Here is a 25101-nt window from a genome sequence, read left to right on the forward strand (position 1 = left end):
TAGCAAGTTAGATTCTCCACTCAATTAGGATAATTTTCTACATTCCTCCTCCCTCATGGACCTGCATGCATCTCCACAGGACCAGGGCTCAGCAAGATCTTCTCCAGCGGGCAGTGCCTTCCCAGTCTTCCCAACTGCAGTGCCGACAGGATGGAAGGTTAACGTCCTGCCTACTGCTGACTCCACAGAACTCCTCTCCTACCAGAGTCCCTTCCACCTCCATGGCACATTTCATGATGCTCTCTGCAAAGGAGAAAGGAGAGCAGGAAATTATGATGCTGTTGATAACAGAGGGTGCCCCATATTGTCAGACAGCTACACCATGCATTACACAATATACAAAGTGAGACAGAGGCTGCAGAGTTTCTCAGCAGCTCCCTGCTCCCTTGCAGTGAACCAGGGAAATACAGAAGATGCTCAGGAGCACCTGCCTGATGTCCTGCCACCAGGGTCTTCCTTTCCTGCAGCACCGTGCAGCCTGTTGGGAGCAGGCGAGTTGGCTCTTGTGCAATGCTGTTACGGAGGCTCTCAAATAAACAACCAACCACCAAAAATTAAAAATTTATTGTCAACACAATTAACTAGCCCTCCGCAAATTACAGGTTTGAATGTCTGTGAGAGGAGAACAGAACAACTTCCTAGGGTTTAACGACAAACCAAAATGCAGAACAAAGAACAACTTCCTAGGGTTTAAGACAACCCAAGACACCGAACAAAGCACCACTCCCTAGGGTTTAACAACAACCCAAAACGCTCTATCACTCACCTAACAAGTGAGGGCTCTCAACCTCAAAGACCGGGGTCTGGAGCACATGTTGTACGAGGAGCGGCTGAGGGAACTGGGGGGGTTTAGTCTGGAGAAGAGGAGGCTGAGGGGAGACCTCATGGCCCTCTACAACTCCCTGAAAGGAGGGTGCAGAGAGGGGGGATGAGTCTCTTGAGCCAAGGAACCAGCGCCAGGACAAGAGGGAATGGCCTCAAGCTGCGCCAGGGCAGGGTCAGACTGGCTCTTAGGAAGTATTTCTTTGCAGAAGGGGTTGTTGGGCGTTGGAATGGGCTGCCCAGGGCAGGGGGGGAGTCCCCATCCCTGGAGGGGTTGAAGAGTCGGGTTGACCCAGCGCTGAGGGATCTGGTGGAGTTGGGATCTGTCAGTGGTAGGTTAACGGCTGGACTAGATGATCTTCAAGGTCCTTTCCAATCGAGATGATTCTGTGATTCTGAGGGAGCCGGGGACGTGCCGCTCCGCCCAGCGCCCCTCCTGGGAGAGCCTCGGCAGAGCTCAGCAGGCGCCGCGCCGACCTCCTACTGGCTACCGGCGCTGTCCGTCGGCTGAAGTCCCGCCTCCGCCCGCCCCTGTCCGGCCCAGGATAGGCCGCCCCGCACGCGCCGGAGGAAGCCGCTCTGGGCGCCGCCATTTTGGGAGCCGCTGCCCGGCTGAGGGGCGGGGCCGTCGCGCCTGCGCCTGTGTCTGCGCGGGCCGGGCAGGGCGCCGGCCCCCGCCGCGCCGGGAGCGAGCGGCCGCCGCGGGAGCGCGCCCGGCGGGAGGATGCGCGGGGGGGCGAGGCGGGGCGGCGCCGGCAGCCCCCTCCGCCGGCAGGTAAGGGCAAGCCGGGGCGCCCCCCGGTCCCCCTCCTCCGGCCTGGGGCCGCTTGGCGGCGAGGGGAGCGCGGCCCTGTCTGAGGGCACTGGGCTGGGTGCGGCCGGGGAGGGGCCCGGGGGGTCTCGGCCGGTGTGGGCCGGTGCCCTGGGGTGAGGTGAGGGGACGGGATGCCCTGCCCTGCCCGGTCCGGTGAGGTGAGGTGAGGTGAGGTGAGGTGGGCGCTGTCCGGTCCGGCCCCCTGAGGTGAGGTGGAGGCCTGCCCGGTCCGGTGAGGTGAAGCGAGGTGCGGTGGGGCCTGCCCGGTCCAGCCCCGTGAGGTGGGGTGAGGTGAGGGCCTGCCTCGTCCAGCCCCGTGAGGGACCCCCAGACAAAGAGCAGCTGCCCGAGCCCTGCACCCCCGGTCAGCAGAGCACTGTGGGCCGCGCCGGAGGCATCCCCGGGGCTGCCCTGGCCCTGCCCCGAGCTTCGCAGCACCGTGATAGCGTGAGGGCCGCTTTAGTTTCCCCGGTTTTCCAGCTGCTCCTGTCTAGCACGGTCCTCGCCGCCGCCTTTGCCCTCGGGCGGTACCTGCTGGCACCGGTGTGCCACAGACGGGCCTTTGCTGCTGAACGTCTGGACCAGGAAGGACAGAGCACTGCGCCGGCCTTGTCTTGAGGTGTGGTGGGACTTGCTGGAAGCTTTGGACTCGTGGGTTATCGCACAACCTGCTTGCACTGAATTAAAAGCATGTTTAGGAAAGAAAGCGTGTTGGTGTCTTTGACATCAGCACATGAACCATGTGCAATACAGAGCTTTAGGTGTCAGAAGGTGGGATGAACAGTCTGACAGGAAAAATTTCCTTCACGTATGAGGTGACCTCCAGCTTCTCAGAGTGGTCTGGTGAAGTTCCCCCAGCTTTATTCCTGCAGAGACCTTGCTGGCTTCCAGAGTGATGCCTGCAGTCTCTATGTGCATTTCTGTCACCTCTGCTGGGATCCTTGCAGAAGGGACAGTTCTGAGGCAGCAGCTGTTCTCACAGGTCTCCACAGGGCATTAACATCACAGGTGTAAGACCCCTGCTGCAGAGTGAAAATCCAAGTAGTTCCTGTGTTGTCAGAGATTCTCATGCAACCTTAAGATCCGTGAGGATGTCACGACCAGTAGCGACTTTATTACTCGTACAGCCCTTGTTACTTGTCTTTGCTTCCTTTGCAAACTCAAAGCAGTGACCAGCTGGATGAGAACAGTGCCGCTGTAGCTCCTCCACCACGTGCCTCACCTTCCTTGGAACCAGAACGGAACTTTTTAGGATGAGTTGGAGAAGTATGAATTGCTTTCACCTTCTGCAGAGCCAGTGTTACCCTGACCAGCATCTTTCTGGACACAGGCTGTTATTTTACTACCTTTGGCCATCTGTAATGGTCCGCAACGGTTTCTGCACGCTGCAGTCCTTGACTGTACTATTTAGTTTCTGAGACCTTGCCCTTCTGAACTTCTTGACAGCTTCAACATCAGGAATTGAATTGGATCCTGTAGGAACTGCCAGGTTTTTCATTGTATTGGGTCACATAAATGCTTGTTGCTATGTATACCAAAAGAGTGAAACAGCTCCTGTCTGTGACTGTAGGATGAGATTTCAAACTCACTGTGAAATTCAGAAAGAACGGAAACATTTTGGGACCACAAAAAGGAATGGCAGCTAGCAACGAGATTAAAGAGCTTGAAGTGTTTCTATTTGGAAATTTAACTTGAGAATGCTGTTGCAGGCATTGATTATTTCATCTCTCTAAAAAGAAGATTGATTTGTGTCTCCTGACGGGCAAGAACCTGTTTCAGTCTGGTTTTCACTTCCAGATGTTGTTCACTTTTGGTGTTCCTGTGGGAGGGTCCTCAGAAAAGTGTTCATTGCAGTGTTTGATCACCAGAGATACCAATGCACAAGGATTTAAATTTCTGAAAGATTGGCTTATAAAAGGCTTTTCATGATTTATGTAACTAATTTGCTGAGGCTTGTTTGAAGGTTTGAGGCTTGCTGGGTCCTAGATTAAATATGGAGACATTGTACCTAATTCTAAGCTGGTGTAGGTAGCAGTTTAGGCGTTTCTTTCTCAGCTGTTTTCATGTGCTGCTGAAGCTAGTTTTTACTAGTTTTGAGCTTGGCTACTTGTGCTAGATGTGACTTCTGTGTATTTAGTGACCCTCAGTGGATTCCTTGAACTTGTCTGCCTTTTGACTCCGTGTAAATGGCGAACATCCACAGTATCCTGTGGCAAGGCGTTTCACAGCTTACCAAAATGTGGTGCAAGCAACCACCTCCTTTAGACTCTTTTGATCTTGCCTTCTCTGAGCTCCATTTGATTTGCTCTTGTATTGTGAGAGACATTGAAAAATGGTTTTTTCTCCATCCTAAGCCACTCATGACTTTATTACCTTCTGTGACATCTTTTTCAAACTGAGGAATCTTTGCTTATTATGTAGAAGATTTTTTTATGCTTTTGATCACCTTTGTCTGCATCATTTCCAGTTTTACTTCCCCCCCCCCCCCCCCCCCCCCCCCCTCCTTAGAGGTAAAGTATCAGAACTTCACGTAGAGCTCCCCAGAATGGTGCTCTGGGGACTTTCACAGTGCTACAGTGCTGTTCTTCTGGGGTGTCTGTTCATTCTTCATAGACTGTTAATTACAGCTGCCTCTCTCCTCAGCCGTGACCTCATTCTGATACAGGGGATTTTTAGATTGCTTCCCCAGGGTGGCCTAGGCTGGAATGTCTCATCTGCCAGCCCTTAAGCGTGTCTGGAGGCTGCGCGTGTGAGTCGGGGACACACGACAACCAATATGTACCCCTTTTCCAAAGCTCTCATTGAACCTCCCATTACAGTTCTTTCAGCATTTACTCTAGTTCTGCCAGTGCCACGTGTGCTCTGGGACTTGCCCTGTGCAAGGATTGTGTTTTGCTGCCCTTCATCATCCACACCCCACTGTGACTTGTGTGACAAACCAGGACTTCCCTGTCGGCCGGAGACTGGTGAGGGAATGGCTGTGGGTGGCTGGGAGGTGAGGGAAGAGGAGCGTGCCTTCCGTCAGTGCTGCTCTCTGCAGAGCCTGCTGGCTCCAGCATTTGGGGTGTCTCCAGCCCTGCTGGGCCCTGTAACTGCACAAGCTGTGTCTTTGTACCCCGAGAGCGTGGCTGCCTTGCTGGAAGTCGCCGCTGAGGCTGGGTTGGCCAGTGCTTAGTTTGTTGTGGTACTAGCGGTGAGCTGATGTCCTTAAGTTCTTGTATCATCAGGAGCTGGTCTCCGCGGTGGTAAATCACTGGCTTTTGTGGGTTTGTGCCAGTAGCTGCTGGTGACACTGGCACAGCAGCACGTTACGTTTTGGGAATAAGTGAGTTTAGAATGAATTCCACCTGACTGAGATTTTTTTAAGAGGCAGTTTTATGGGAAACAGGAAAAAGTAAAACTTGAGGGAGTGTTACAGAAATCAGCTTATCTGATTATCTGTAGCAGCAGTCTCCTGTTGTGCACATCAGGTGCTGCAGTGTGCTCTTTATAGCATTTTTAAACTTTCTAAACTTTTGTTTAGAAATTTTGTGTAATTATGACATTGTTGAGCATGTCTGTGCAATCTGGTGCAAGCAGGCACACGCTCACCTTGCCTCTATTCCACCTTGTTTAGTTTGTGTCTGTTCAAAAGATGATGCTCTTCTTACTGCAAGCATTTATCTTCTTCCCTGTATACTGCCAAATATAGAAGTGTGGGGACTTCAACAGTTATGCTTACTGTCTGTCCAGTTGCAAGATTTTTATTTTCGTGTCATTTAGAGAAAACAAGCCTGAATACAAGCCATCCTTCCTGCCATCCTTCCACCCTTTTATGTAGAACAGTAAATATTTTCAAGTTCTTGTGATACCATCCTTATTTGAGAGTTCTGCGAAATGTTGGATAAAAAGCAATTAATTCAAATTCAGATGAACTTTGTTCTTTATAAAGTCAATTACTATACCACTGCAAACCTAATATCACACAGAATAAGGAAAAAACATACTGAATTAATTCAGTAAATACTTCATAAGGTGTTTTATAGCATCTGTAAACATTTGTGTGTGTTTTGCAAATTAAATATCCACAAGTGCCGCTGTTTCTGGTTCCTGGTTTAGTGTCTATACTATAAAACTACCTAGAAACTCAGCTGGGGTTGGGGTTCTGTTCCAGTTTCTGGTCAGTACAGGCAGCCCCCAGACTAACGAAGTGCTGATTGCATGCAGAGCACTCGCACTGTGGGTAGTTTGACTTGCACACGCGTCCTGGTGCTGTGTCACGATTTGCTTTCACACCTTGTAATTTAGCACAAGTATTTTAAGATGGGGAGATGAGTAACTGTCTCTCTCCAAAATAGACTATGATTCTTGTTGCTTGTTGGGGATTTTTTCCAAAGGTGTTGATCTGGTGTTGGTACCAGTTCTCTTCTTAAACATGGTCTTTGCTTTTTCATTATAAGCTTCTAAAGAAAACTGCATTTGTCATATTTTTAAAGTTAAGAAAACTTTTTCTTTCTAAAAAAAAAAAAATAATTCAGAAAAGGTCAACAGTGGGTGTAGTAGGTAAGTATTCAAAAAGGCACAGAAGAAGAGCCAGATTAAGGTTCTTGCAGTGTCACAGCGAAGGGAAGTTGCTTGAAATTGAGGAGACTTCTGACATCTCTCCTTGAGGTTAGTGCTCAGGTGAATGATAAAGGCAGTTCAGCTAGTTGTGGCCAGAAGCAGTTCTAAGACAAGCTGGCAAGTAGGGATACAAAGTGATTGATTTACCAGGAAATACTTAAAAGAACAGAAGAAATGTGACTTAACCAAATGTTTGTGTGTAGGTAATATAATAATTCTGTGCAAAACCCTGCATTCCTGCAGATTAAAGGGCGTGGGCAGAATTAGATATTTTTAACTGTCCTGAGGTAAGTAAAACTTTTAACTGCCCAGTGTACATAGAGGATTGCCCTTTCCCTTTCTAGAAGCACTTTTCTATGTATTTAAACACTGACATTATGTCTCCTTGCAGCCCTCTCCTCCCCAGGCTAAACAAGCTCAGTGAATCCAGGCTTTCCCCACAGGACAGATTTTATAGATGTTCTCTGGAGTGGCTTAACTATTTGCCATAAAATTGTTAAGCTCTAAGTAGTTGTTTTCACTTTGTGTATTTAATTTGGAAGAAAGATTTATGTGCCCAGAAGCTTGCCTATTATTTCCAACTATCTCAGTTGGTCTAATAAAAGATATTACCTCATTTTGCAAACCTTTATCTCATTTAGAGACTTACGTCATCACAAGTACAGCAGCGCTTGCTCTTACTGCCGGTGCGATAGACTTTGTCCTGTCCTCTTGGCGCTTCCTGTCGCTCCCAGTTTGTGCCTCGCCGTCTCTGGTTTGTCTCGGCACGCTCGTGTGTGTTTCTGTACGTGTGTCCTGAGTTTTGAAGCTCAGGAGATGCTCGTGACTTTGTCAAGCTGCTTTCTTACCATTCTTCTGCAATAGAATTGTTAGACTTGTCCCTTAATGCTATTTCTCTACGGATTGCAAGTTTTGGGGGTTTTGTTTTTTTCATTAGGATCTTTGAGAATTTTGAATGCCGTATGAAGGAGAGAAGCTAGCATTCAGGCTAGATGCATTTGATATCAAAACACACCTCTTGTTGATACCGATGTATAACTTTTCATGTTTTAGGAACTGTGGATGGAACGGAAAGCTGAGGAGCTGAACGTTTTATCGAAGGCCTACGTGTAGACCCTGATGCTTGAATGAATGCAGAATGAAAATGCTTCCTGGAGTGGGTGTGTTTGGAACTGGCAGCACCGCCCGGGTACTGGTACCCTTGCTGAGAGCAGAAGGCTTCTCCATTGAAGCGCTTTGGGGGAAGACTGAAGAGGAGGCCAAACAGCTGGCAGAGGAAATGAACATCTCCTTCTACACGAGTCGGACTGACGATGTCTTGCTGCACCAGGATGTAGATTTGGTTTGCATCAATATCCCTCCACCACTAACGCGACAAATTGCTGTGAAGGCTCTAGGTACCTTTTTATCTTTGGAGTTGGACCAAAAATCCGTAGCTCATTGGCAGATTGAAATTTGAAGCTGTTACCCCCGCGCAGTTCTGGTTGCACCAACGTGCAAATGCAGTGCTAAAGGTTTTGTGTAGAATTGGTAGTGCCATCTGTGAGAAAGGTTACCTAGAATTTTTTGTCAAAATACTTGTTTATAGTTGCTTATAGCTGTGCAAGTCTTGAACCAATTGGGCTAAAATATTTCACGTCGTCTTCAGACTGAACTTAGAGTGGGGAGGTTTTAATAAAAATGGGCTGTTTCAGAGATGATGATGATAAGGGTGTAAAATGTTTTTCTGCCCATTTAAAAAAAACAAAACAAAAAACCCCCAAACAACTTTAGTTGCTTAATTCATTTCAAATCTTCCTGTGTTCTGCAATAGAAAACTATGAGATTTCCCTGGGGTGGGGGGTGGGGGTTTCAGCTCTGCTTTCTGTTTTCCCCACAAATAAAACCGAACTTGGAAGTTAAAAGCCTTTGAAAAAAATGTTTGCATGCACTCGGCAGAATCTTGTGAGCTGGAACCTAAATGCTCTGCAGATGCTGTTCTCGGCCAGCGTGCTGTGACCCTGGCCACTGCCTGGAGCTCTCTTTGGACATCTATGGCCGTAGCAGGCTGGTATGGTCCTGGGTGCAGACTTGCTGGAGAAATCCTTCCACCTGATGCAGGAGGGCAGATGCTGGGGGAGGAGGAGATGTTGGGGACAGCGGGAGGAATCCAGCAAGATGGGCTGGCTAAGGTGTCTGGGAGAGAAGGGATGACACCCTGAACTGGTTGGGCAGGGAGGTGGAAGCCAACTGCCTGGGCATCCTGATGTTTCTTAATTCTCCAGCATGTGTCTTTGTAGTGTTAATGTCTTCTCACGTAGTATGGTGTGGGTGTGAGTTTGCATGTAACTCTGCAAATAACAAGTGTGGTATTTTTAGTGTGTTTACAGGAGATCCACATGAGTTAATTTTAGGATGGGTAGACTCTTAAACCATGTGAGCCAGGGTGATTTGTTGTTCTTAGCCTCTTTGCTCTACAGTATTTGTTTTGGAAGTAAACAACTCCCTGCAGAAACACTTGCGATGCCACTTGGATATGCAGAGAGAGATTTCAGGCTTTGTCTCTTTTTCTTTTTTGACATTGTTAGATTTGTTTGTTTACCTTGTTAGAGTACTGTCCTTTGAATTTAAGGTATTCTGATTTTTGAGTATTTGAACTGTAAGTTAGAATTTATCTCCTTAAGTATGCTAAAATTTCTTTTAAACACTTGTTAGGTAACAAGTGTTTCACTAGTTCTCCTGGCTCTTGATGATCAAGTGGGCTAAACGGAGAGGATTGAACCTTCTCTGGTGAATTATTGACTAAAATGGACTGAGATTCTTTCATCAAAGGCTGGGAGCCCATAAGATGGCATTATCCAGAGGAGGAAAGGAGGATAAAGCTGGTGCAGAAGTACAGAGGTGATATGTGTGCTTGACTGCAAGTATAGAGAACTGGAAAGCTGCAAAAGCTGGGGGAAGGAATGGATGAAGTAGTAAAGGGTAGTTCATTCTTCACTTCTGTCTGTCCTGAAATGTTCTGATCTGCAAACTGATGCAGGCGTCTCAGACCCAATGTGATGCTCACCTTGTCTTTCAGCTTTCTAGGTTCATCCCAATGGTATTCATAGATCTGCTACCAAGTATGTCGTGACATATTTTAAGGCAGTGTTGGATGGCTTGCTGTGATTGAGCATTCTGAAGGAGCACAAAATCAGAGTAGGGCCAAAGATGGCAAGTGTGTTTTCTCTGAAAGTTCAGATTGTTGCAGTGATGTTTATAATTGGAGAATTGTTGGCTTATTATAGATTGATGTTTACTAGCCAAGAGACTGGAAAGATCAGATGTGGTGCAGTGATAGTGGTCTTGTGTGTTTTGTTTTGTTGGGGTTGGTTGGTTTGTTTTGAAATGCTTACACTTTTATTACTTATTTGTATAATTTTTTTATACTTTTTTTTTTTAATTTAAAATGTGCTTACATTTTTATTTCTGGCAGAGAGGAGAGAGACACCCAGTTTTCCAGGCAGTGCAATTAGTTTGCATAGGTTTCTTACTGACAGACATCCATAAACAAGCCCAGGTACAACTTTGGCATGACGAGGACAAAGTAACACTGGATTGAGTTCATGAACCAGACAGATCAAAGCCCAGAGGGTAATTCAAATTAAAATAATCTTACAGTTTATCTCCACAACAGGCAAAGTAAGAAACTATGCTAAAATTTGTGCTTCTTTTGATCTCAGAGGAACTAAATTAATTTCACAAAATGTCTGTGTTGTGGTTCATGTCCTACAGTTAAAATGCATCCACCTTTGCATTATGTGAGCACAGAGCAGGGTTACAGCTGGAGTGGAATGCTTGGGAGGTTTGTGTGTGAGGTGAAGTTCAGGGAGGCAGAACATGAGAAGTCCTCAGAGTAAAATTTCTTCAGGATGCTAAAGGTAATGGTGCTGCGCGTACTGAGCTCAGCCATCCAATGGGTGGTTTGTGGAGTGGCTGTAGATGAACCTTTTACTCTTCTCTCTTGGTTTAAACTGGTTGACCACATCATTTAAGACATCTTTGCAACATAGATTGTTTGACTCCCTGGTTTTGTGGAGTCCCTACAGATTATAGCACGTGTATGTTAATTATGAAGGAAGGAGACAGAAAGGGCTCTATCACTGTTTTGTGTTGTGACAAATCCAGATTTCCTGTTCTTGAAACAGGATGAACAAGCGTGCTGTGGGTGCTCTTTGCATATTGTGCTTCCCATCTCTAACCAGTAGCATGGAGAGCTTTTCAAACCATAGGCAAACAAGAAATGAAATGAAGGAGTGTGTTTTGGAACGAGCGTTCATTCATTGGGAGGCTCCCAAAGCAAGTACATCTGAAACAGGCAGTTACTGGGGAACCTCAGACACTCCCAGCATCTTATGGTGGACAAAGCAATGGTCTGGGTTGCTTCAACAGCAGCCAACTGTACATCTTCCTCGGTGCAACCTCAGGTATCTGACGTTATTCAGGGGAGTAAAAAACAGGGGCTTCAGTGCAATGGCCATATTTACATGGGATAAATAGGTTTAGTAGTTTGAGTCAGCATTGTAACTCGTTGCTTTGCTGATTAAGGATGCCAATTAAACTAGGACACCAGAGTGAAAAGAGTAGGTGTATTTTACTAGTGATAACTAAATAATAGAGTAATACAGAAAACATGCAGTAAGAAAAGGCAGAATAATGCACTTAAAGCAACAAATAGGAAAATACAGGGTAATGCATCAAATCATTACTACACGAGAGAGAGAGAATGGTGATTAAGAAAGATCCATCCCCACTTGCACCCGTTACCATCATCCAGACCCGCAGGCGCTGGGCAGCCCCGAGTGCAGCGAGGATTTGTTGAGCCTTTCCCGGCGAGTGGGAAATCCTACGCGGTGCCTCCACCCGTAGCTGAGGCATCCAAAGTCGCTGCGAGCGGGTCCAGCCTTATGTACCAAAAATCAGCAAGGCAGAATAACTGGCACCTTTGTTTTGAGCGGAAAATTTCTGGTGTCATCCTCCTGTTGGATTCCACCCGAAGCCTGGCCAGGGCTCGGGGGAGTGAACCAAGGAAGTTTCTAACAAAGCCGAACACCTGGGTTCTCAGCCTTGAACAAGGCTGAGAAAGGCAAGTTGGATACATTCTCTCGGCCTTTCATCCTCACTACTGATTATATGCTGTCTAAGCTGCATCTTTCACTAGTGAGTTTACATATTTTGTTAATGACTACATGCTAAGTTAGCAGCTTCGGCTCAGGGCCTGTTGTTCAGGCTGCAGTATTTCAACGCTTTAGCACTTTTTACATCAGCATAAGTGGGTTGTTATAACCTAGTACAATGCCCACTAGCACAGTGGTTATCAGTTATAAAATATACAGGATTCATCTACAGGTCAGCTCTGGCTTGGGCCTGTTGTCCAAGGCTTAGCACTTCACTCGTGCAGCGAGAGGCAAGGCTGGGGACTTTAGCTGTTTATGGGCAGTGTTGGCTGGGCAGCTGTGTCTGTGATAGCCAGGCAGAGAAACAACCCAGGGGGTGAAGCGGGGGCTGTTGTGGTGAGAAGGCTGTCCCAGCCCAGCCCGCTTCTTGCACTGCCTGGGCAGGCTGGGTGGCTGCTGGGCCCCTCCCATCCGTGCTGCAGGGACAGCTCTGTGCACGGGTGCCCATTTGCTGTGTTTGCTCACCTGCACGTTCTACCCAGACGCGGGACAGCAGGACCTCTCGCCATCCAGGCTGCTCAGTGGGACATGAAGGACCTCCTGGATGGAGCGGTGGGCCAGGAGTGGTCTCGGTGGCCTTCTCGTGGCCTGCTGGTTTGCACCCAGCCTGAGGCTGAGAGGAGACTCCAGCTCACGTGCGTGCTGATTGTGGAGAGAGCAACTCTTTCGGGTCTGGGGTGCATTTCTCACATCTTTTCACGCACACTCCCCCTCCCAAGGCCTCACCAGGCTCTGGGGTCCCTTTTCCTTCCTCCTGCCCACACTGACACCCTCCCTACCAGGAAGGAGGGGGCTGGGTGGTCCTGGCAATTGCTGGGGCTTGTGTCCCTTCCCAGCACCTGTGATAGCTCTGGGCAGCATCCAGCAGGTAGCATGAGAAAGCAGCGAGTTTTCTATGTTTTCATTTTATTAACCAGGGCTGTAAAATACTTCATGTATGGCAGGTTCTGTATGTGGCATGGCTAAGCAGCTACAGGGGAAGCCAGTGCCTCAGTGCTGATGGATGGTATGGAGCTGAGTAGAGATGTAGCATTCCGTTAGGAGAAAATAGTCTAGTTTATTCTGCTGTCCAATAAGTCTTGGCTTGCCTGTTGGTTTTTGATTGCTTCCATAGGATGTGAATATGCTTTAAATCTGGTATTTCATTGAGTGAAGCCATGATTTGACTATTACATTAATGAGAGTCAAAAGACCTCCGTTTAAATGTTTCATTTATTTACTAAATCAGGAATTGGTTTGAGAATTCTTGGAATCTAGGAGGTACTTTTGCCCCTGAGCATGGGAGTTAGATGGTTTGTTTAAGGACTCCTGGCAGTAGTGACCTTTTATTCTCTTTTTCCCTCCCTCTTCCTACAACAACCAGTTGAATAGCCATAAATAGGACTTCAGCGGGGCGATGGTCTGCACAAGTTGTTGTGCTCCCTGCAGATGGGGTTTACTCCGAGGTGTGCACAGAGAAGACCCTGAGGCATGTTGTTAGCACAGCCTGCGATGAGGAGCTGCTGCTGCCCTTGCTTGCTGCCTCTGAGGTAGGGAAACCCAACTCCACAGCTCCACCTCTTTCCTTCCAGACGTGCAGCCCCTTCGGTGGGCTTAGACCCACCTGTGAGCTGCTTTAACCTGCCTGCTTGGAAAGAGGAAGCTTCCTTTTCTAACCTGGGCTCAGCTGGTGAGCTGAACAGGCTCACAGTGGGCTCTGAGGAACACCAGAGCCGTGTGGTGGCTCTCATGTCTCCTAGCTGGTAGGGACCTCAACAGAAAATTTTGCAGCAGTGATTTAAGAAAACAATATGGTACAAAGTTCAGGTTATTCATTGTCAAAATAATAGTAACGAGATGAGGGTTGCAAGTTGCTCTGCCTCAGAAAACAGAAGGCATGGCCGTTATGTTGGTAAGGGACCTCGTAGCCATCTCCGACTCGGCCCTTGTCCTTGCTGGAGGGCCATCTCTGTGTGCTTGGGGACAGCAGGGGGGATGTCCCACTGCAGGATTATCCCCGAGGTGTTATGGTGTACCCAGGTCTCTGTCTCAGCACTCCGGCAGCGCTCGGTGGGCTGTGCCGAGCTGTCAGTGCGCTGCATTGACTGCCATCCCCAAAAAAACGGCATCAGTCGGGTTTAGCTCCTCAGGTGGCTCAGCCTACGCTGGCAAAAGGAGCACAGCGCTGATGCGAGGCTGAGAGCGGGCAGCAGCACAGGGGCAGCCCAGTGCGATCCACTGCCTGCCGTGAAACGGCTGTCCCCGGGCAGCACGGGTGGTCATCTTTGGCTTGGCCCTCTGCTCTCGGTCCCCCACTGCAGGGACCCAGCCCCTTTTGCGTGGGCACTGCAGCTCCTTAAAGAGCCAACTTGGGGCAATATCCTGCCAGAAAAAGAGCCAACATGAGTGAATATTTCCATGCTGGGTTTGTACCCTGAGCCGGCTCCTGTACCGCCAAACACATGAAGGGCGACGGGGTTGTGCAATGGTTGAATGGCACCAGCAGAGCACTGACTGCAGAGCTGTGCTCCTTGTGTGCACGGATTGAGAGTCGCTTTTCTTTTCTGCAAACATGAAGAACTGCAGATCAGCTTAGGATCCTGTGAAGATCCTTCTGCTTTTTCTTTTATGCTTGTATTTCACTGTAACCTGGCTTGAGGTAAGTGCCATTTAAACAAGAAGGTGGATAAACCAGGCACTGAAGCATCTCAAGATACTTCAGCTAGCCCTGCAGAATATGGAACAGAGCATTGTGCCTCGTCTCAGCAGCAGGATTGGGGACATAGGAAATGGTCTCTGACATAGGGGGTTACCAGTGGGCAGCCAGGTTGTCCCCAGGAAGTTTGACCTCACCCTTTGTTCATTAAAGCTTCTGATGACTCTATTTAGGGGATTTCTCTGGATAAGACCACTAAAATTTGTAGTCCTGTAATTTTCTGACTGGATTTTGCTTGTGTGTATTAGAAATACAGGTTCTGAGTTTTCTCTAGCTGTAGTTGTCCCCTGGCTGAGCTGGGCACAGCGATGTGTCACGGGAGCTTGCTGGCCCCTGGCCCACTCAAATGGTTCCCGAAAGGCTTTGCTCAGCGCAGCCAGGAGGTGGAGTGCTGAGAGCAGGAGCCGCAGCGTGGGATCTGGCTTCCCCTCGTGTGCAAGAGACCGATTGAAGCGCTTGGGCTGGTAGCTTCTCATCAGGGAGTCAATTAAAAGCTGCTCTGAGCAGGGAGCGCGGTCTGCTCCTGGGTGAGGAGAAGCTGTCAGAGAGGTGCCTACCACCGTGTGCAGCAATTCCTGCAATTCTCAGGCAGAAACTGTAGCACGATGTGACTGACCTTCAGGTCTGACAGCACCACTTAATGTCTGGAGACTTCTAGGTATACCCCTGCATGTTACATTGAGAAATGTTTAGATAAGTATTTTATCAGAATAGATATATGTGGAAGAGTTAAGGCATTCCATGAAAAAACGGTGAAGATGGGGGAAGAAGAGGGAATACCAGCAAAGCACCAAATATAGGAATTTGGTTGAAGTTTGTACTGGGATGCTCTTTTGTATTACTTTATTTCTGCTTTAAAGATAAAAAATAAATTTTTGACTGCCCACATTGATTCAGGCTGAGCACAAGATAAAGTGCATCAGCAGGAATGGAAACACAGCGGGTCAGCTTGTGAGTGCAGCTCTCATCTGTGGAACTCGGTCTCATTGGACAAGCAGGCTGTAAGTGAAGACCAAAGCGTTTTGCTTTCCAATTAATGATGCTTTTAAAACAATTCACCTACCAAAACATTATTTCTAATTCTTGTATTCTGTACACAAGCCACTGAGTATCTTGTATGTCCCATTAAAATAATAAATTCATAGTGACGGCGAAATACAAAGTGAAAATCAAATCTCCTCTTCACTCACCTCTTCCCTGCAGGGTACGTGACAGGTTTTTTTCCTCTGGCTATACAGGCATTCAGATAACTTTATAGCTACAACATGCAAATTGTGTCTTATTTTGATGCCATGTGATGCCATTTGGCCATTTATCTTTCATCATGTAAAAATCCTCTCTTTATTTGGAGCCTCTCTCTGTGGGAGTTTGTCAGCTCTGCAACCAGAGCATCTTGGAAGCAGCTTTGAGCTTTCCTATTTTAGTTCCCAGACCTTTACCTTTGAAATTGCAGCAGGAAAGTCTGACTCTTAAAAACCCCACTTCTTGACAACCTTTGGGGCATCTGAGCATGTTTCGCTTGTGTGTGCTGTGTATATATATATATTTTTTTTTTCCATTTGTGCTGCAGGAATAGGGAAGAACGTGATCTGTGAGAAAGCTGCTACCTCTGTGGATGCCTTCAGGATGGTCACAGCCGCCAGGTATTACCCCAAGCTGATGAGCATCGTTGGCAATGTTCTCCGTTTCCTGCCTGCCTTTGTGAAGATGAAGCAGTTGATAGAAGAACACTACGTGGGCAACGTGATGATCTGTGACGTGCGAGTTTATGGGGGCAGCCTGCTCAGCCACAAGTACAACTGGATCTGTGACGAGCTGATGGGAGGAGGCGGTCTGCATACGATGGGAACCTACATTATCGACCTCCTAACGCACCTCATCAGCAGGAGAGCAGAGAAGGTCCACGGTTTGCTCAAGACTTTTGTGAAGCAGAACACGGCTATAAGCGGGATCCGCCATGTCACTAGCGATGACTTCTGCTTTTTCCAGATGCTGATGAGCGAGGGTGTCTGTTGCACTGTGACTCTCAACTTCAACATGCCTGGCTCGTTCATCCATGAAGTCATGATTGTAGGGTCTGCTGGTCGCCTCATAGCTCGCGGGACAGACTTGTATGGGCAGAAAAACACCGCGCTCCAAGAAGAACTACTGTTTACAGACTCTCTGACTGTCAACAAGGGCCTTTTGGATAAGGGATTTAAAGACATCCCGCTGCTTTACCTAAAAGGAATGGTGTACATGGTGCAAGCACTGCGGCAGTCTTTCCAAGACCAGGAAGACCGTCGGACATGGGATCATAAACCTGTCTCTATGGCAGCCTCTTTTGAAGATGGTCTGTACATGCAAAGTGTAGTAGAGGCCATCAAGAAATCCAGCAGGTCAGGGGAGTGGGAGGCTGTGGAGGTGATGACCGAGGAACCAGATGCCAATCAAAACCTCTGCGAGGCGCTTCAAAGAAATAACTTATGAGCATTCCTGCTTTGGAAGATAGGACAATTAACACTTCTGGCTGTAAAGTAAAAAAACTCTCTGTTTTTAAGATATGTAGATTCTTATTTAATAACCTGACTTCTTTTGTTTTTTAAACGTGTAAAATATGTTCTGATAGGAACTGTTCTGATTTAAATTGTTAAAAGAGTTTTAAATGTTTCCGTTTTTGCAAATGTTTTTGTCTTGGAGACTGGTAGGAAAACTTGAATTGCCCTTTGCACTTGCAGTAGATGAAGTGAAGCATGGGATCTCTGCCATTGCATGGCTTGGAAATGGGACACAACCCCTGTTGTACAGGTTGCTTATTTTACCCATTTTAACATGAGAGCATGTAGAGCAAGATCAGGGAGTATCTGTTGTTCAGATGCCTTTTCCTTCTCTCTTAGGGACTGATTAAGTTTTATTCCTCAGTTTGTAAAATTTTATAAAAGAGTTCAGTGATGTAACAGGTCTCTAAACTCCTATAGGACAAAAAGTAGAGGAACAGATTAAAGTTTGTAACATAAGGATCAGCCTTTTGACTTCCTGCACATGGCAGATGTCTTTCAGATTCATTTGAACTGGCACTTCATTTAAATGATGCTATGAATTCTCTGTTGATGGTGTCTTGGCAGGAAAATCTTCAGGAAGTCTGGTGATTTGTGCTGTTCTTCCATATCTGTAGACATTATTCCTTCTACTCAAGAGGCTGCCTGCATCCAGCAGCCCCTTTTCATAAGCTCTGTGTCCGTCGGTTGTGTTTACTGCCTGGCAGTGCTGGTGCCGTGTCTGCGGGGCCATGTTCTCATTTCTGTGACTGCTAATAAATGCCTTCCAGGGTCGTGGGATCGCCACCGTGTCGTGGGTAAGGAAGTTGTACAGCATTAACCTTCCGGGGACCTGAAGATGGAAGTAAGGAGGTATTTCCAACCTCTTGCAGCTCTCTTAACGTGCTGGCTGGGTAACTGTCACACTACACACATCCTGATAGTCGAGAGAACGGGGACTGAACTGTCATGGGTAAGTCTGCTCTTAATCTCAAACACTGGATATTAACCCTCCGGCCCTGCCCATCCTCACACCCTCCTGCAGCTGGTGTCCAGTGGAGAGATCTGGTGGCAGTTCATTGCGTTTGAGAAGTGTTTCTCTCTGAGGCAGGTATGCGGAAGGGATAATCCAATTTTACTACATTTATTTTGTGTACTTGAAAGCTTTTTTTTTAATGTATTTCCCACTAAATTGTAACCCTGGGTATTTATGTATGTTAACATGCAAACTGCTGTTTCATAAGCTGGCCCTTCCTGAAAAGTATCTTGTTTTCTACAGAAATAAAAAGTTGTGTTTGTTGAGGGCATTCTTTATGCAGCTGCGTGCTTGTGTTTGATTTGGTCAAGCTGAATCCATCCACATAAATGTGAACAGGAGCCTTACCCCTGGGCTCAGTACCTGTCGAGTCCTTCCCTACCTCTGTGCCCTTTTGCTGCCAGCTGGGTGGTGTGTGTGTGGAAGGAGCTCTGTGAGATCTAGCAGTGTAGCTCTGTGCTGTCCTATATAGCTCTGTGCTGTCCCAGCAAGTGTCGCCCACTGATCACCAAGGGAAACTAAGTCCCACCAGAAGATCTATCCCCCACCTCTCTGCTCTTTCCCTCAGACTGCAGCTGTTGAGTGGCTGGTTTTGGAGATCCTCTTGCCTATCTTGGACTTACCACGTCAACTTTTGTGAGTAACAGGATCTTTATTTTTCTGCCTGACTCATTGTAGAAATTGCTGAAAATCACCAACTAAACCAAAATCCCTTCAATATTGATGGGACCGTTTTCTTTGCTCAGTGTGCAAATCAGGTGTTTACCTTTGGGTATTTACTTTCACACATTAGAACTCTGACAGAAACAAGTCTGCTGCTACGCTGTTTTAAAGGGTGGGAGCGTGGCTGCTCCTGTGCTCCGCACAATCCCACCTCTGCCGTGAGCTGAAGACAGCAAATGGTTGGAATTTACTCACTGTTCGCAGGTGGAGCAGCGAGAGCTGCATCTCTGCAAACCTTCCTTTGCAGGTAGAGGGCTGGTGCGCCTGCCGTAGCTTTGAGCATCTGATGTCTGTGATGTCTGTGTGCTATGTAAAGCAGGTGAGATAATGTCTCCTGAGCTCACCTGGGAGTTGCCGCCCTCATTCAGACAGAACAGCTCTGCCTGATTTCATGCGTTTCCGATCTGTTTTGAAGCTGTCCTTGAACTGAGAACCTTTGTGTCACTGTTCTTGTACTGGGCAGAAAACCCTAAAGTACAACTCCTTCTACAGGAGAAGGGAGCACAAAACATCTCCAGATGATCCCAGTGAAGGAAAGAGGCTTCCAAGACCAAGAGACCTGACTGCAGAAGCATACAGAGAGGCGAAACGGGCTTCTCGTAGGCTGGCCACAGCCTCCAGCTGCCCCGCGCAGGCAGAGCGGGATGGGGGCCAAGGAGCCCTCCTTGGGGTGAGGTGGGTCCCTGTGGTGGGGCCTAGATTCCCCCGGGCAGTCCCTCTTTGGCTGACACAGGGGAAGCACCTGCTAGTCAGCACCACTTGCAGCGGGGAAAAGCCTCCTGCTTTTCACCCACGAGGAAGGAATGACAGTGCATGCAACGTATATTTTACAATGAAAAATTACATTTTTTTTTTTTTTTTTTTTCCTGGCAAATCAGGTTCTCTGCAACCAGGAATTAAAACCAATAAGCCCAGAGCTGTTTGTACGGGCCAGGTGATGCTCACCACCCTGCAGGTCGGGCTGCAGTAGTCAAACAGGAGGCAGAAAGCTGCACGGCTACTCGTACCGAGGAAGGAGCAGTGACACCAGTTGAGCTGCAGATTGGAGCATCCGAAAAATACCAGCCTGCATGGATTCATCACCTGCTTCTGGGGCTGGGATCTTGGGAGCACTGCGGGCCCGGGGATCTGCAAGAGGAGCAAGTGCCTCAGCCACCTCCTCGGAGACAGGCCGAGCGTTTGCACTGGCTGGGTGCCAGGTCCCAGCAGCTCTGGGTCTCCAGCCTGACCTCCTGCTTGGCGTAGGCCTGCCACCAGCTCCAGCTCAGGCTGGCCTTGGTTTTGTCCCACCAAGTCGTGGAAAACAACTCAAATCTGGAGACTGTGGAGTCAACTGAAGAGTGCTGTCCTAGGGGGAAAGGTCCTGCTCTGTTTGGATGGGCCACCTTAGAGCTTCAAGAGAAAACCTAAGGGCAGAGCTGCTGCAAATGGTGACCCAGAGACATCTAAGCTGCTTCTCTAAAAGCTAGGGGCAAGGGTGGAAGAAACAGGATAAGGTGACAAAACCTTCAGAGGCAAGGGCAAAGCCTCCATTTCTGGGGGTAAGCGGGCCAAGGCCAGCATCCTGGGGAACACAAGACCTGGGTAAACCTTGTTGGAGCTCACCTTTCAGCTGTGGAGCAGTTGCCCTCCTGGGGGCTGCAGGGGCCTGGCTTGGCTGTGCCAGCCCTGGGACATCATCATCTTCTGCTGATGGGTGCATCAGCTCCGGCATGCTGAGGTTGATGTACTGGTACAAGGGGCGCAGGCGTGGCCGTTTTCCTGGAGAGGTACAAGAAGAGCCCAATGCTGCCACCCCCTTCCCTGCCAGGGCTTTGCTGCAGCTCGCAGGCTGCAGCAGCCTTGGGAGGAGAGGAAGACTGTTACCCCTCCCAGGAGGGGAGCAGGGGCTGCAGGGGGAGGCAGATGCACTTGAGGTGAGGCTGCCTCGTGGGATAAGAGCCAGGGGTACATGGCCACATCCCACAGACAGCACAGCAGCTGGAGGAATCACCTGGTCATCACCATGCCTGCCTGAAAACTTGCCAGCGGCAGAGCTCCTGACATCACTCGACCCTTGGATAGGTTGGATCGGTGGGACAACATTAACAGGATGAGCTTCAACAGGGCGAAGTGCCAGGTCCTGCACTTGGGCCACAACAACCCCCTGCATGGCTACAGGCTTGGGGAGGTGTGGCTGGAGCTGTCTGGAAGAGAAGGATCTGGGGGTTCTAACTGACAAGCAGCTGAACATGAGCCAGCAGTGTGCCCAGGTGGCCAAGAAAGCCAACGGCATCCTGGCTTGGATTAGAAATAGTGTGACCAGCAGAAGCAGGGAGGTGACACTGGTGAGGCCACACCTGGAGTGTTGTGTCCAGTTTTGGGCACCTCAACACGAGAGAGATCTCGAGGTGCTGGAGCGAGGGCAGAGGAGGGCAACGAGGCTGGGGAAGGGCCTGGAGAATAAATCCTGTGAGGAGAGACTGAAGGAGCTGGGACTGTTCAGTGTGAGGAGGAGAAGGCTGAGGGGAGACCTCATCACTCTCTACAGCTCCCTGAAAGGACGTTGTAGAGAGGTTGGTGCTGGTCTCTTCTCACAGGTGATTAGTGACAGAACAAGAGGGAACAGCTTTAAACTGCAACAGGGGAGGTTCAGACTGGACGTGAGGAAAAAATGTTTCCCAGAAAGAGTGGTCAGAGAGTGGAACAGGCTGCCCAGGGAGGGGGTGGAGTCACCATCCCTGGGTGTGTTTAAGGGTCGTTTGGATGAGCTGTGGGGGGATGTGGGGTAGGGGAGAACTTTGTAGAGTAGGACTGAGGGTTGGACTCGATGATCCCGAGGGGCTTTTCCAATCTGAGTGATTCTGTGATTCTGTGACCCATGGGGCTGTCTGGGAGAAGCAGAAGGGCTGGGGACCAGCCTGTTGCTCTATGGATCCAGCCTCAGCCCAGCATCATTCCTGAGACGAGGCTGCAGCCACCAGCCTTGCTCACCCAGTGTGTCCGGGGCTGTGGCCCCTCTGGGAGGGCACAGGCTCGTCGCACGGCTCTTTCTCTTCCTTTTCTGCTGCTGCTTGGCGGAGAGGCCAGCATCACCTCCAAGGGTGCCCAGCTCCTTGGCGCTGGGATGTGCTCTCTGGAAATCGGGGTGCTGCAACAGGAGCACTTGCGAGTTGACGCTGTGGGACAGAAAGCAGCAGTGGAGCACAGCCAGCTCGGGGTCTGGCTGCAGTGGGGCACAGACTCCCTGCCCTGCCACAGGAGCCGTGTCCAAGCACAGCCCTCGCCCTTGGTCTGTGCCTGTGCCATGGCAGAGCCGTGCCCGGGGCGGACCAGCACCTCCCTACTCCTGCCCTGGCTGTGCTGACTCAGCTCCCTGCCTGGGCTGGGACATGGCTGGTGGTCACTGACTGTGGCTGATGGGTGACTCAGGGCTACTGCATTGCCATAGAGGCCATTTCTCTTTCCATTGTGAGCCCTGCGATTCTTTGGGTTTCTCCCTTTGCACCCTTCTCTGGTTTATCTGCTCTTTTAAACTCTAAGCAACTCCCAAAATTACTACAGAGCTCCTTGATGCTCAACAAAATAAAAACCTAATCTGAATGATCTCCAGCCACAAATCCTGGATACTAATATCTTCCATCCTATGCTCATCCCTCCCTCCCAACCCTGTTTCACCCTCGTACAACGCAGCCTGCCCAGGGCAGACCCAGGTCTCGCTGGCAGCTGCTCCTCGCATGCTGGTCGTGGCTGCGTTGCAGCAGGATGTTGGCTCATGAAGAAGGAGTGGTGACTTACTTTGCCTCCTTGAGTTTGAACCCATGGGCTAGCAGCCAGGCCTGCAGTGCTGTGACACAGCTGAGATCCGCCAGCTCTGGGAAGAGGTTTTTGTTGTTCTTCATCTCCTCCTTGTACAGCTTGGCATGGACGAGGGCACCTTGCCCATCCTTGGACCACTGTGGTGGACACGGGGGACAGCACTGATGAGTGATGCTCCTGTCCTGCCAGTCCTTGCACCTGCTTTCCTCGGGCCCTGGCATGGGTGACCCTGCCACTGTGGCTTGGACCCTTTGCTGGCCATCGATAACCACACAGATTTAGGGTTTTACACCCAACATGGCCCCAAGGTCTTAGACATGAGCCCAGCTGGCTGGTGAGTGGGAGCAACCCATGCTGCTGCAGTGGCTATCTGGTGGGTGGGACCGCAGGGCTGGGTGGTCCCACTGGCCCTCCCAGGGCCCTGGTTGCCACCTTGACCCCCCCCATCACCCATGGTGGCACCACCAGGCCCCAAGCAGCAGCGGGGGACACCCTTGAGCATACCACCAGGGCAGAAAACCAGCCTACAAGGATTTGGCTGGAAATTATTCAGCTGCCATTTCATGCAGCTTAACTAGAATCTTGCAGATAACTTTTGGGGTCATTTACTCTCAGTTTGAGAAAGACTTGGGAGTAACATCATGCCTTTTGTTTCTGGAGAGCAGACCCTGCCCCAGGGACATCCATCCTCCGCTAAAAGGAGCTTTTCCCGTTCCTTCCACCTCCCCAGATTTTGGACCCCCCCATTCTGGCACAAGGCTTGCACTGGGGCAAGGGCCATGTGGTGGCACCCAGGAACAAAGCCTGTGCTCATCGCAACTCCCATGTCCAACACGGCATCGCCCTCACCTCCAAAGCTTTGATGTCTGGGTTCTCCAGGGCTGCAGACAGCTGAGTAAGGATGTGCCTGGGCTCATGGCCACCACGCTGCCCCTCCTCAGGGCTCCTTACCAGGACAGGAGGCTCCATCACCAGCACTGGGGCTGACATGGCAGATGCTCTAGGCCACCAGCGGGGGCTGCGGGCAGACCAATATCTCTGTGAGCGTTTGGTTTGGTGTGGGGGCTCACCCCAGTGCACAGCGCTCAGGCCAGACCCCAGCGAGCCCCCGCTGCAGGGACACAAGCACTGGCTGCCTCTCCCTGCTGAGCTGCTGGGGTGGTGGTTCCCCCTCCCAGCCCCAGGACTGGGCGGCAGCTTTGAGGGGGCTGAGCTCTGCCCAGCACAAGGCCCCACAAAATGTTCCAAAGCAGCCAGCCCTAGGAGCTCTCCCGATACACCTGGGGATGCAGGGAGGTGAAAACCTCCCAACACACCAGGTGCTGGAGCTCCCCACCCCAGCCTGAGCTGCCAGAAGACCCCAACCACTCCAGCACACCTTGCACCTCTGCCTTGTACCTCTTTCAAGCCAACCGTCGGCACTCAGACCCTGGCCAAAGCCTTGGCATTGCCCCCCCCTTCCACTGGGAATGCGAGGGGACGGTTTGGCAGTTAAACAGACACCCAAACACGATTTCACCATTTCCACTGTACAACTGCAACCCTGAGAGGCTGCAGGCACCGATTACCCACCCTGACCATCTCACCACTGGTCCCCACACACACCAGCTTCCCTTTCCAGCCACGAAACCTCTGGCGAAGCAGCTCTGTGCTCAGAAGGCAGTGGGGGAAGGAGTGGCACAGGCCACTGAAAGCCGCAAAAGCCAGCTGTGAGTTTTTTAAGCCACGGTAACGGGATGAGCCACGTCACTTGGAGCCTGTCCTCCCCGTCTCTCCGCTCTGAGTTGCCCCTGGGCTCAGCTTTGGGGATGGGTTTGAGGGTGACAGTTGGGCAGGAGATTCTGGAGGACCGTTAACTGCCGCTAATTCTGGAGGACCGTTAACTGACCGTTAGCCAGTCAGAGAGGGACCTGGGGGTTTGATTGACAGCCGGATGAACATGAGTCAGCAGTGTGCCCAGGTGGCCAAGAAGGCCAATGGCATCCTGGCTTGTGTCAGCACTAGCGTGGCCAGCAGGGACAGGGAAGGGATCTTACCCCTGTACTCGGCACTGGTGAGGCCGCCCCTCGATGAGTGGGTTCAGTTTTGGGCCCCTCACTCCAAAAAGGCCATTGAATGACTCGAGCGTGTCCAGAGAAGGGCAACGGAGCTGGTGCAGGGTCTGGAGCACAGGTCTGATGGGGAGCGGCTGAGGGAACTGGGGGGGTTTAGTCTGGAGAAGAGGAGGCTGAGGGGAGACCTCATGGCCCTCTACAACTCCCTGAAAGGAGGGTGCAGAGAGGGGGGAGGAGTCTCTGGACCCAAGGAACCAGCGCCAGGACAAGAGGGAATGGCCTCAAGCTGCGCCAGGGAAGGTTTAGACTGGATATTAGGAAATATTTCTTTACAGAACGGGTAGTCAGGCGTTGGAATGGGCTGCCCAGGGAGGTGGTGGAGTCCCCATCCCTGGAGGGGTTTAAGAATCAGGTTATCATAGCTCTGAGGGATCTGGTGTAGTTGAGAACAGTCAGGGTTAGGTCAATGGTTGGACTGGATGATCTTCAAGGTCTTTTCCAACCTAGACGATTCTGTGATTCTGTGAACTGCCGCAGGGGACACAGCAGCAATAGCCCCCCCGATCTGAGCTCCTGTGTGAGAAGGGAGGTGGAGGGACCAGAGGGGGCCCAGGGGGTGCTCCCTGGCACCTGGGGGACACAGTGGTGCTGGGCTGACAGGGCTGGCTGCGGTGCTGACGCAGGTTCTGGGGTCCTGGGGATGCTGCAGCCCTGGGAGGCGTCAGCAGGAGGTGGGGAGTCTCCATCCTCGGGGACGGCAGGGCTCAGGGGGACACAGCTGCCAGCTGGCATTGGCGACAGCCCTGCTGCGATGGGGATGAGGGACCCGGTGGCCCCCTCCCCACG

The 25101-nt window shown here is 50.1% G+C and overlaps 1 protein-coding gene across 5 annotated transcripts; it reads left to right on the forward strand.

The window, feature by feature from the left end:
* The first annotated feature begins 1472 nt into the window (after positions 1–1472).
* GFOD2 (Gfo/Idh/MocA-like oxidoreductase domain containing 2) lies at positions 1473–17951 on the forward strand. Of its 5 annotated transcripts, none has more exons than XM_074881603.1 (3): positions 1473–1597; positions 7292–7635; positions 15699–17951. In XM_074881603.1, the coding sequence occupies exons 2-3, from the start codon at positions 7377–7379 to the stop codon at positions 16595–16597; spliced, it is 1158 nt and encodes a 385-aa protein (XP_074737704.1). In that variant the 5' UTR covers positions 1473–1597; positions 7292–7376; the 3' UTR covers positions 16598–17951. The 5 variants fall into 5 exon arrangements, with proteins under 5 accessions (XP_074737704.1, XP_074737706.1, XP_074737705.1 ...); XM_074881605.1 differs by lacking the exon at positions 1473–1597 and adding an exon at positions 2152–2255; XM_074881604.1 differs by lacking the exon at positions 1473–1597 and adding an exon at positions 6929–7022.
* The last annotated feature ends 7150 nt before the right edge of the window (positions 17952–25101 follow it).

This window comes from Strix uralensis, chromosome 12 (assembly GCF_047716275.1).
Source record: "Strix uralensis isolate ZFMK-TIS-50842 chromosome 12, bStrUra1, whole genome shotgun sequence".
NCBI lineage: Eukaryota > Metazoa > Chordata > Aves > Strigiformes > Strigidae > Strix > Strix uralensis.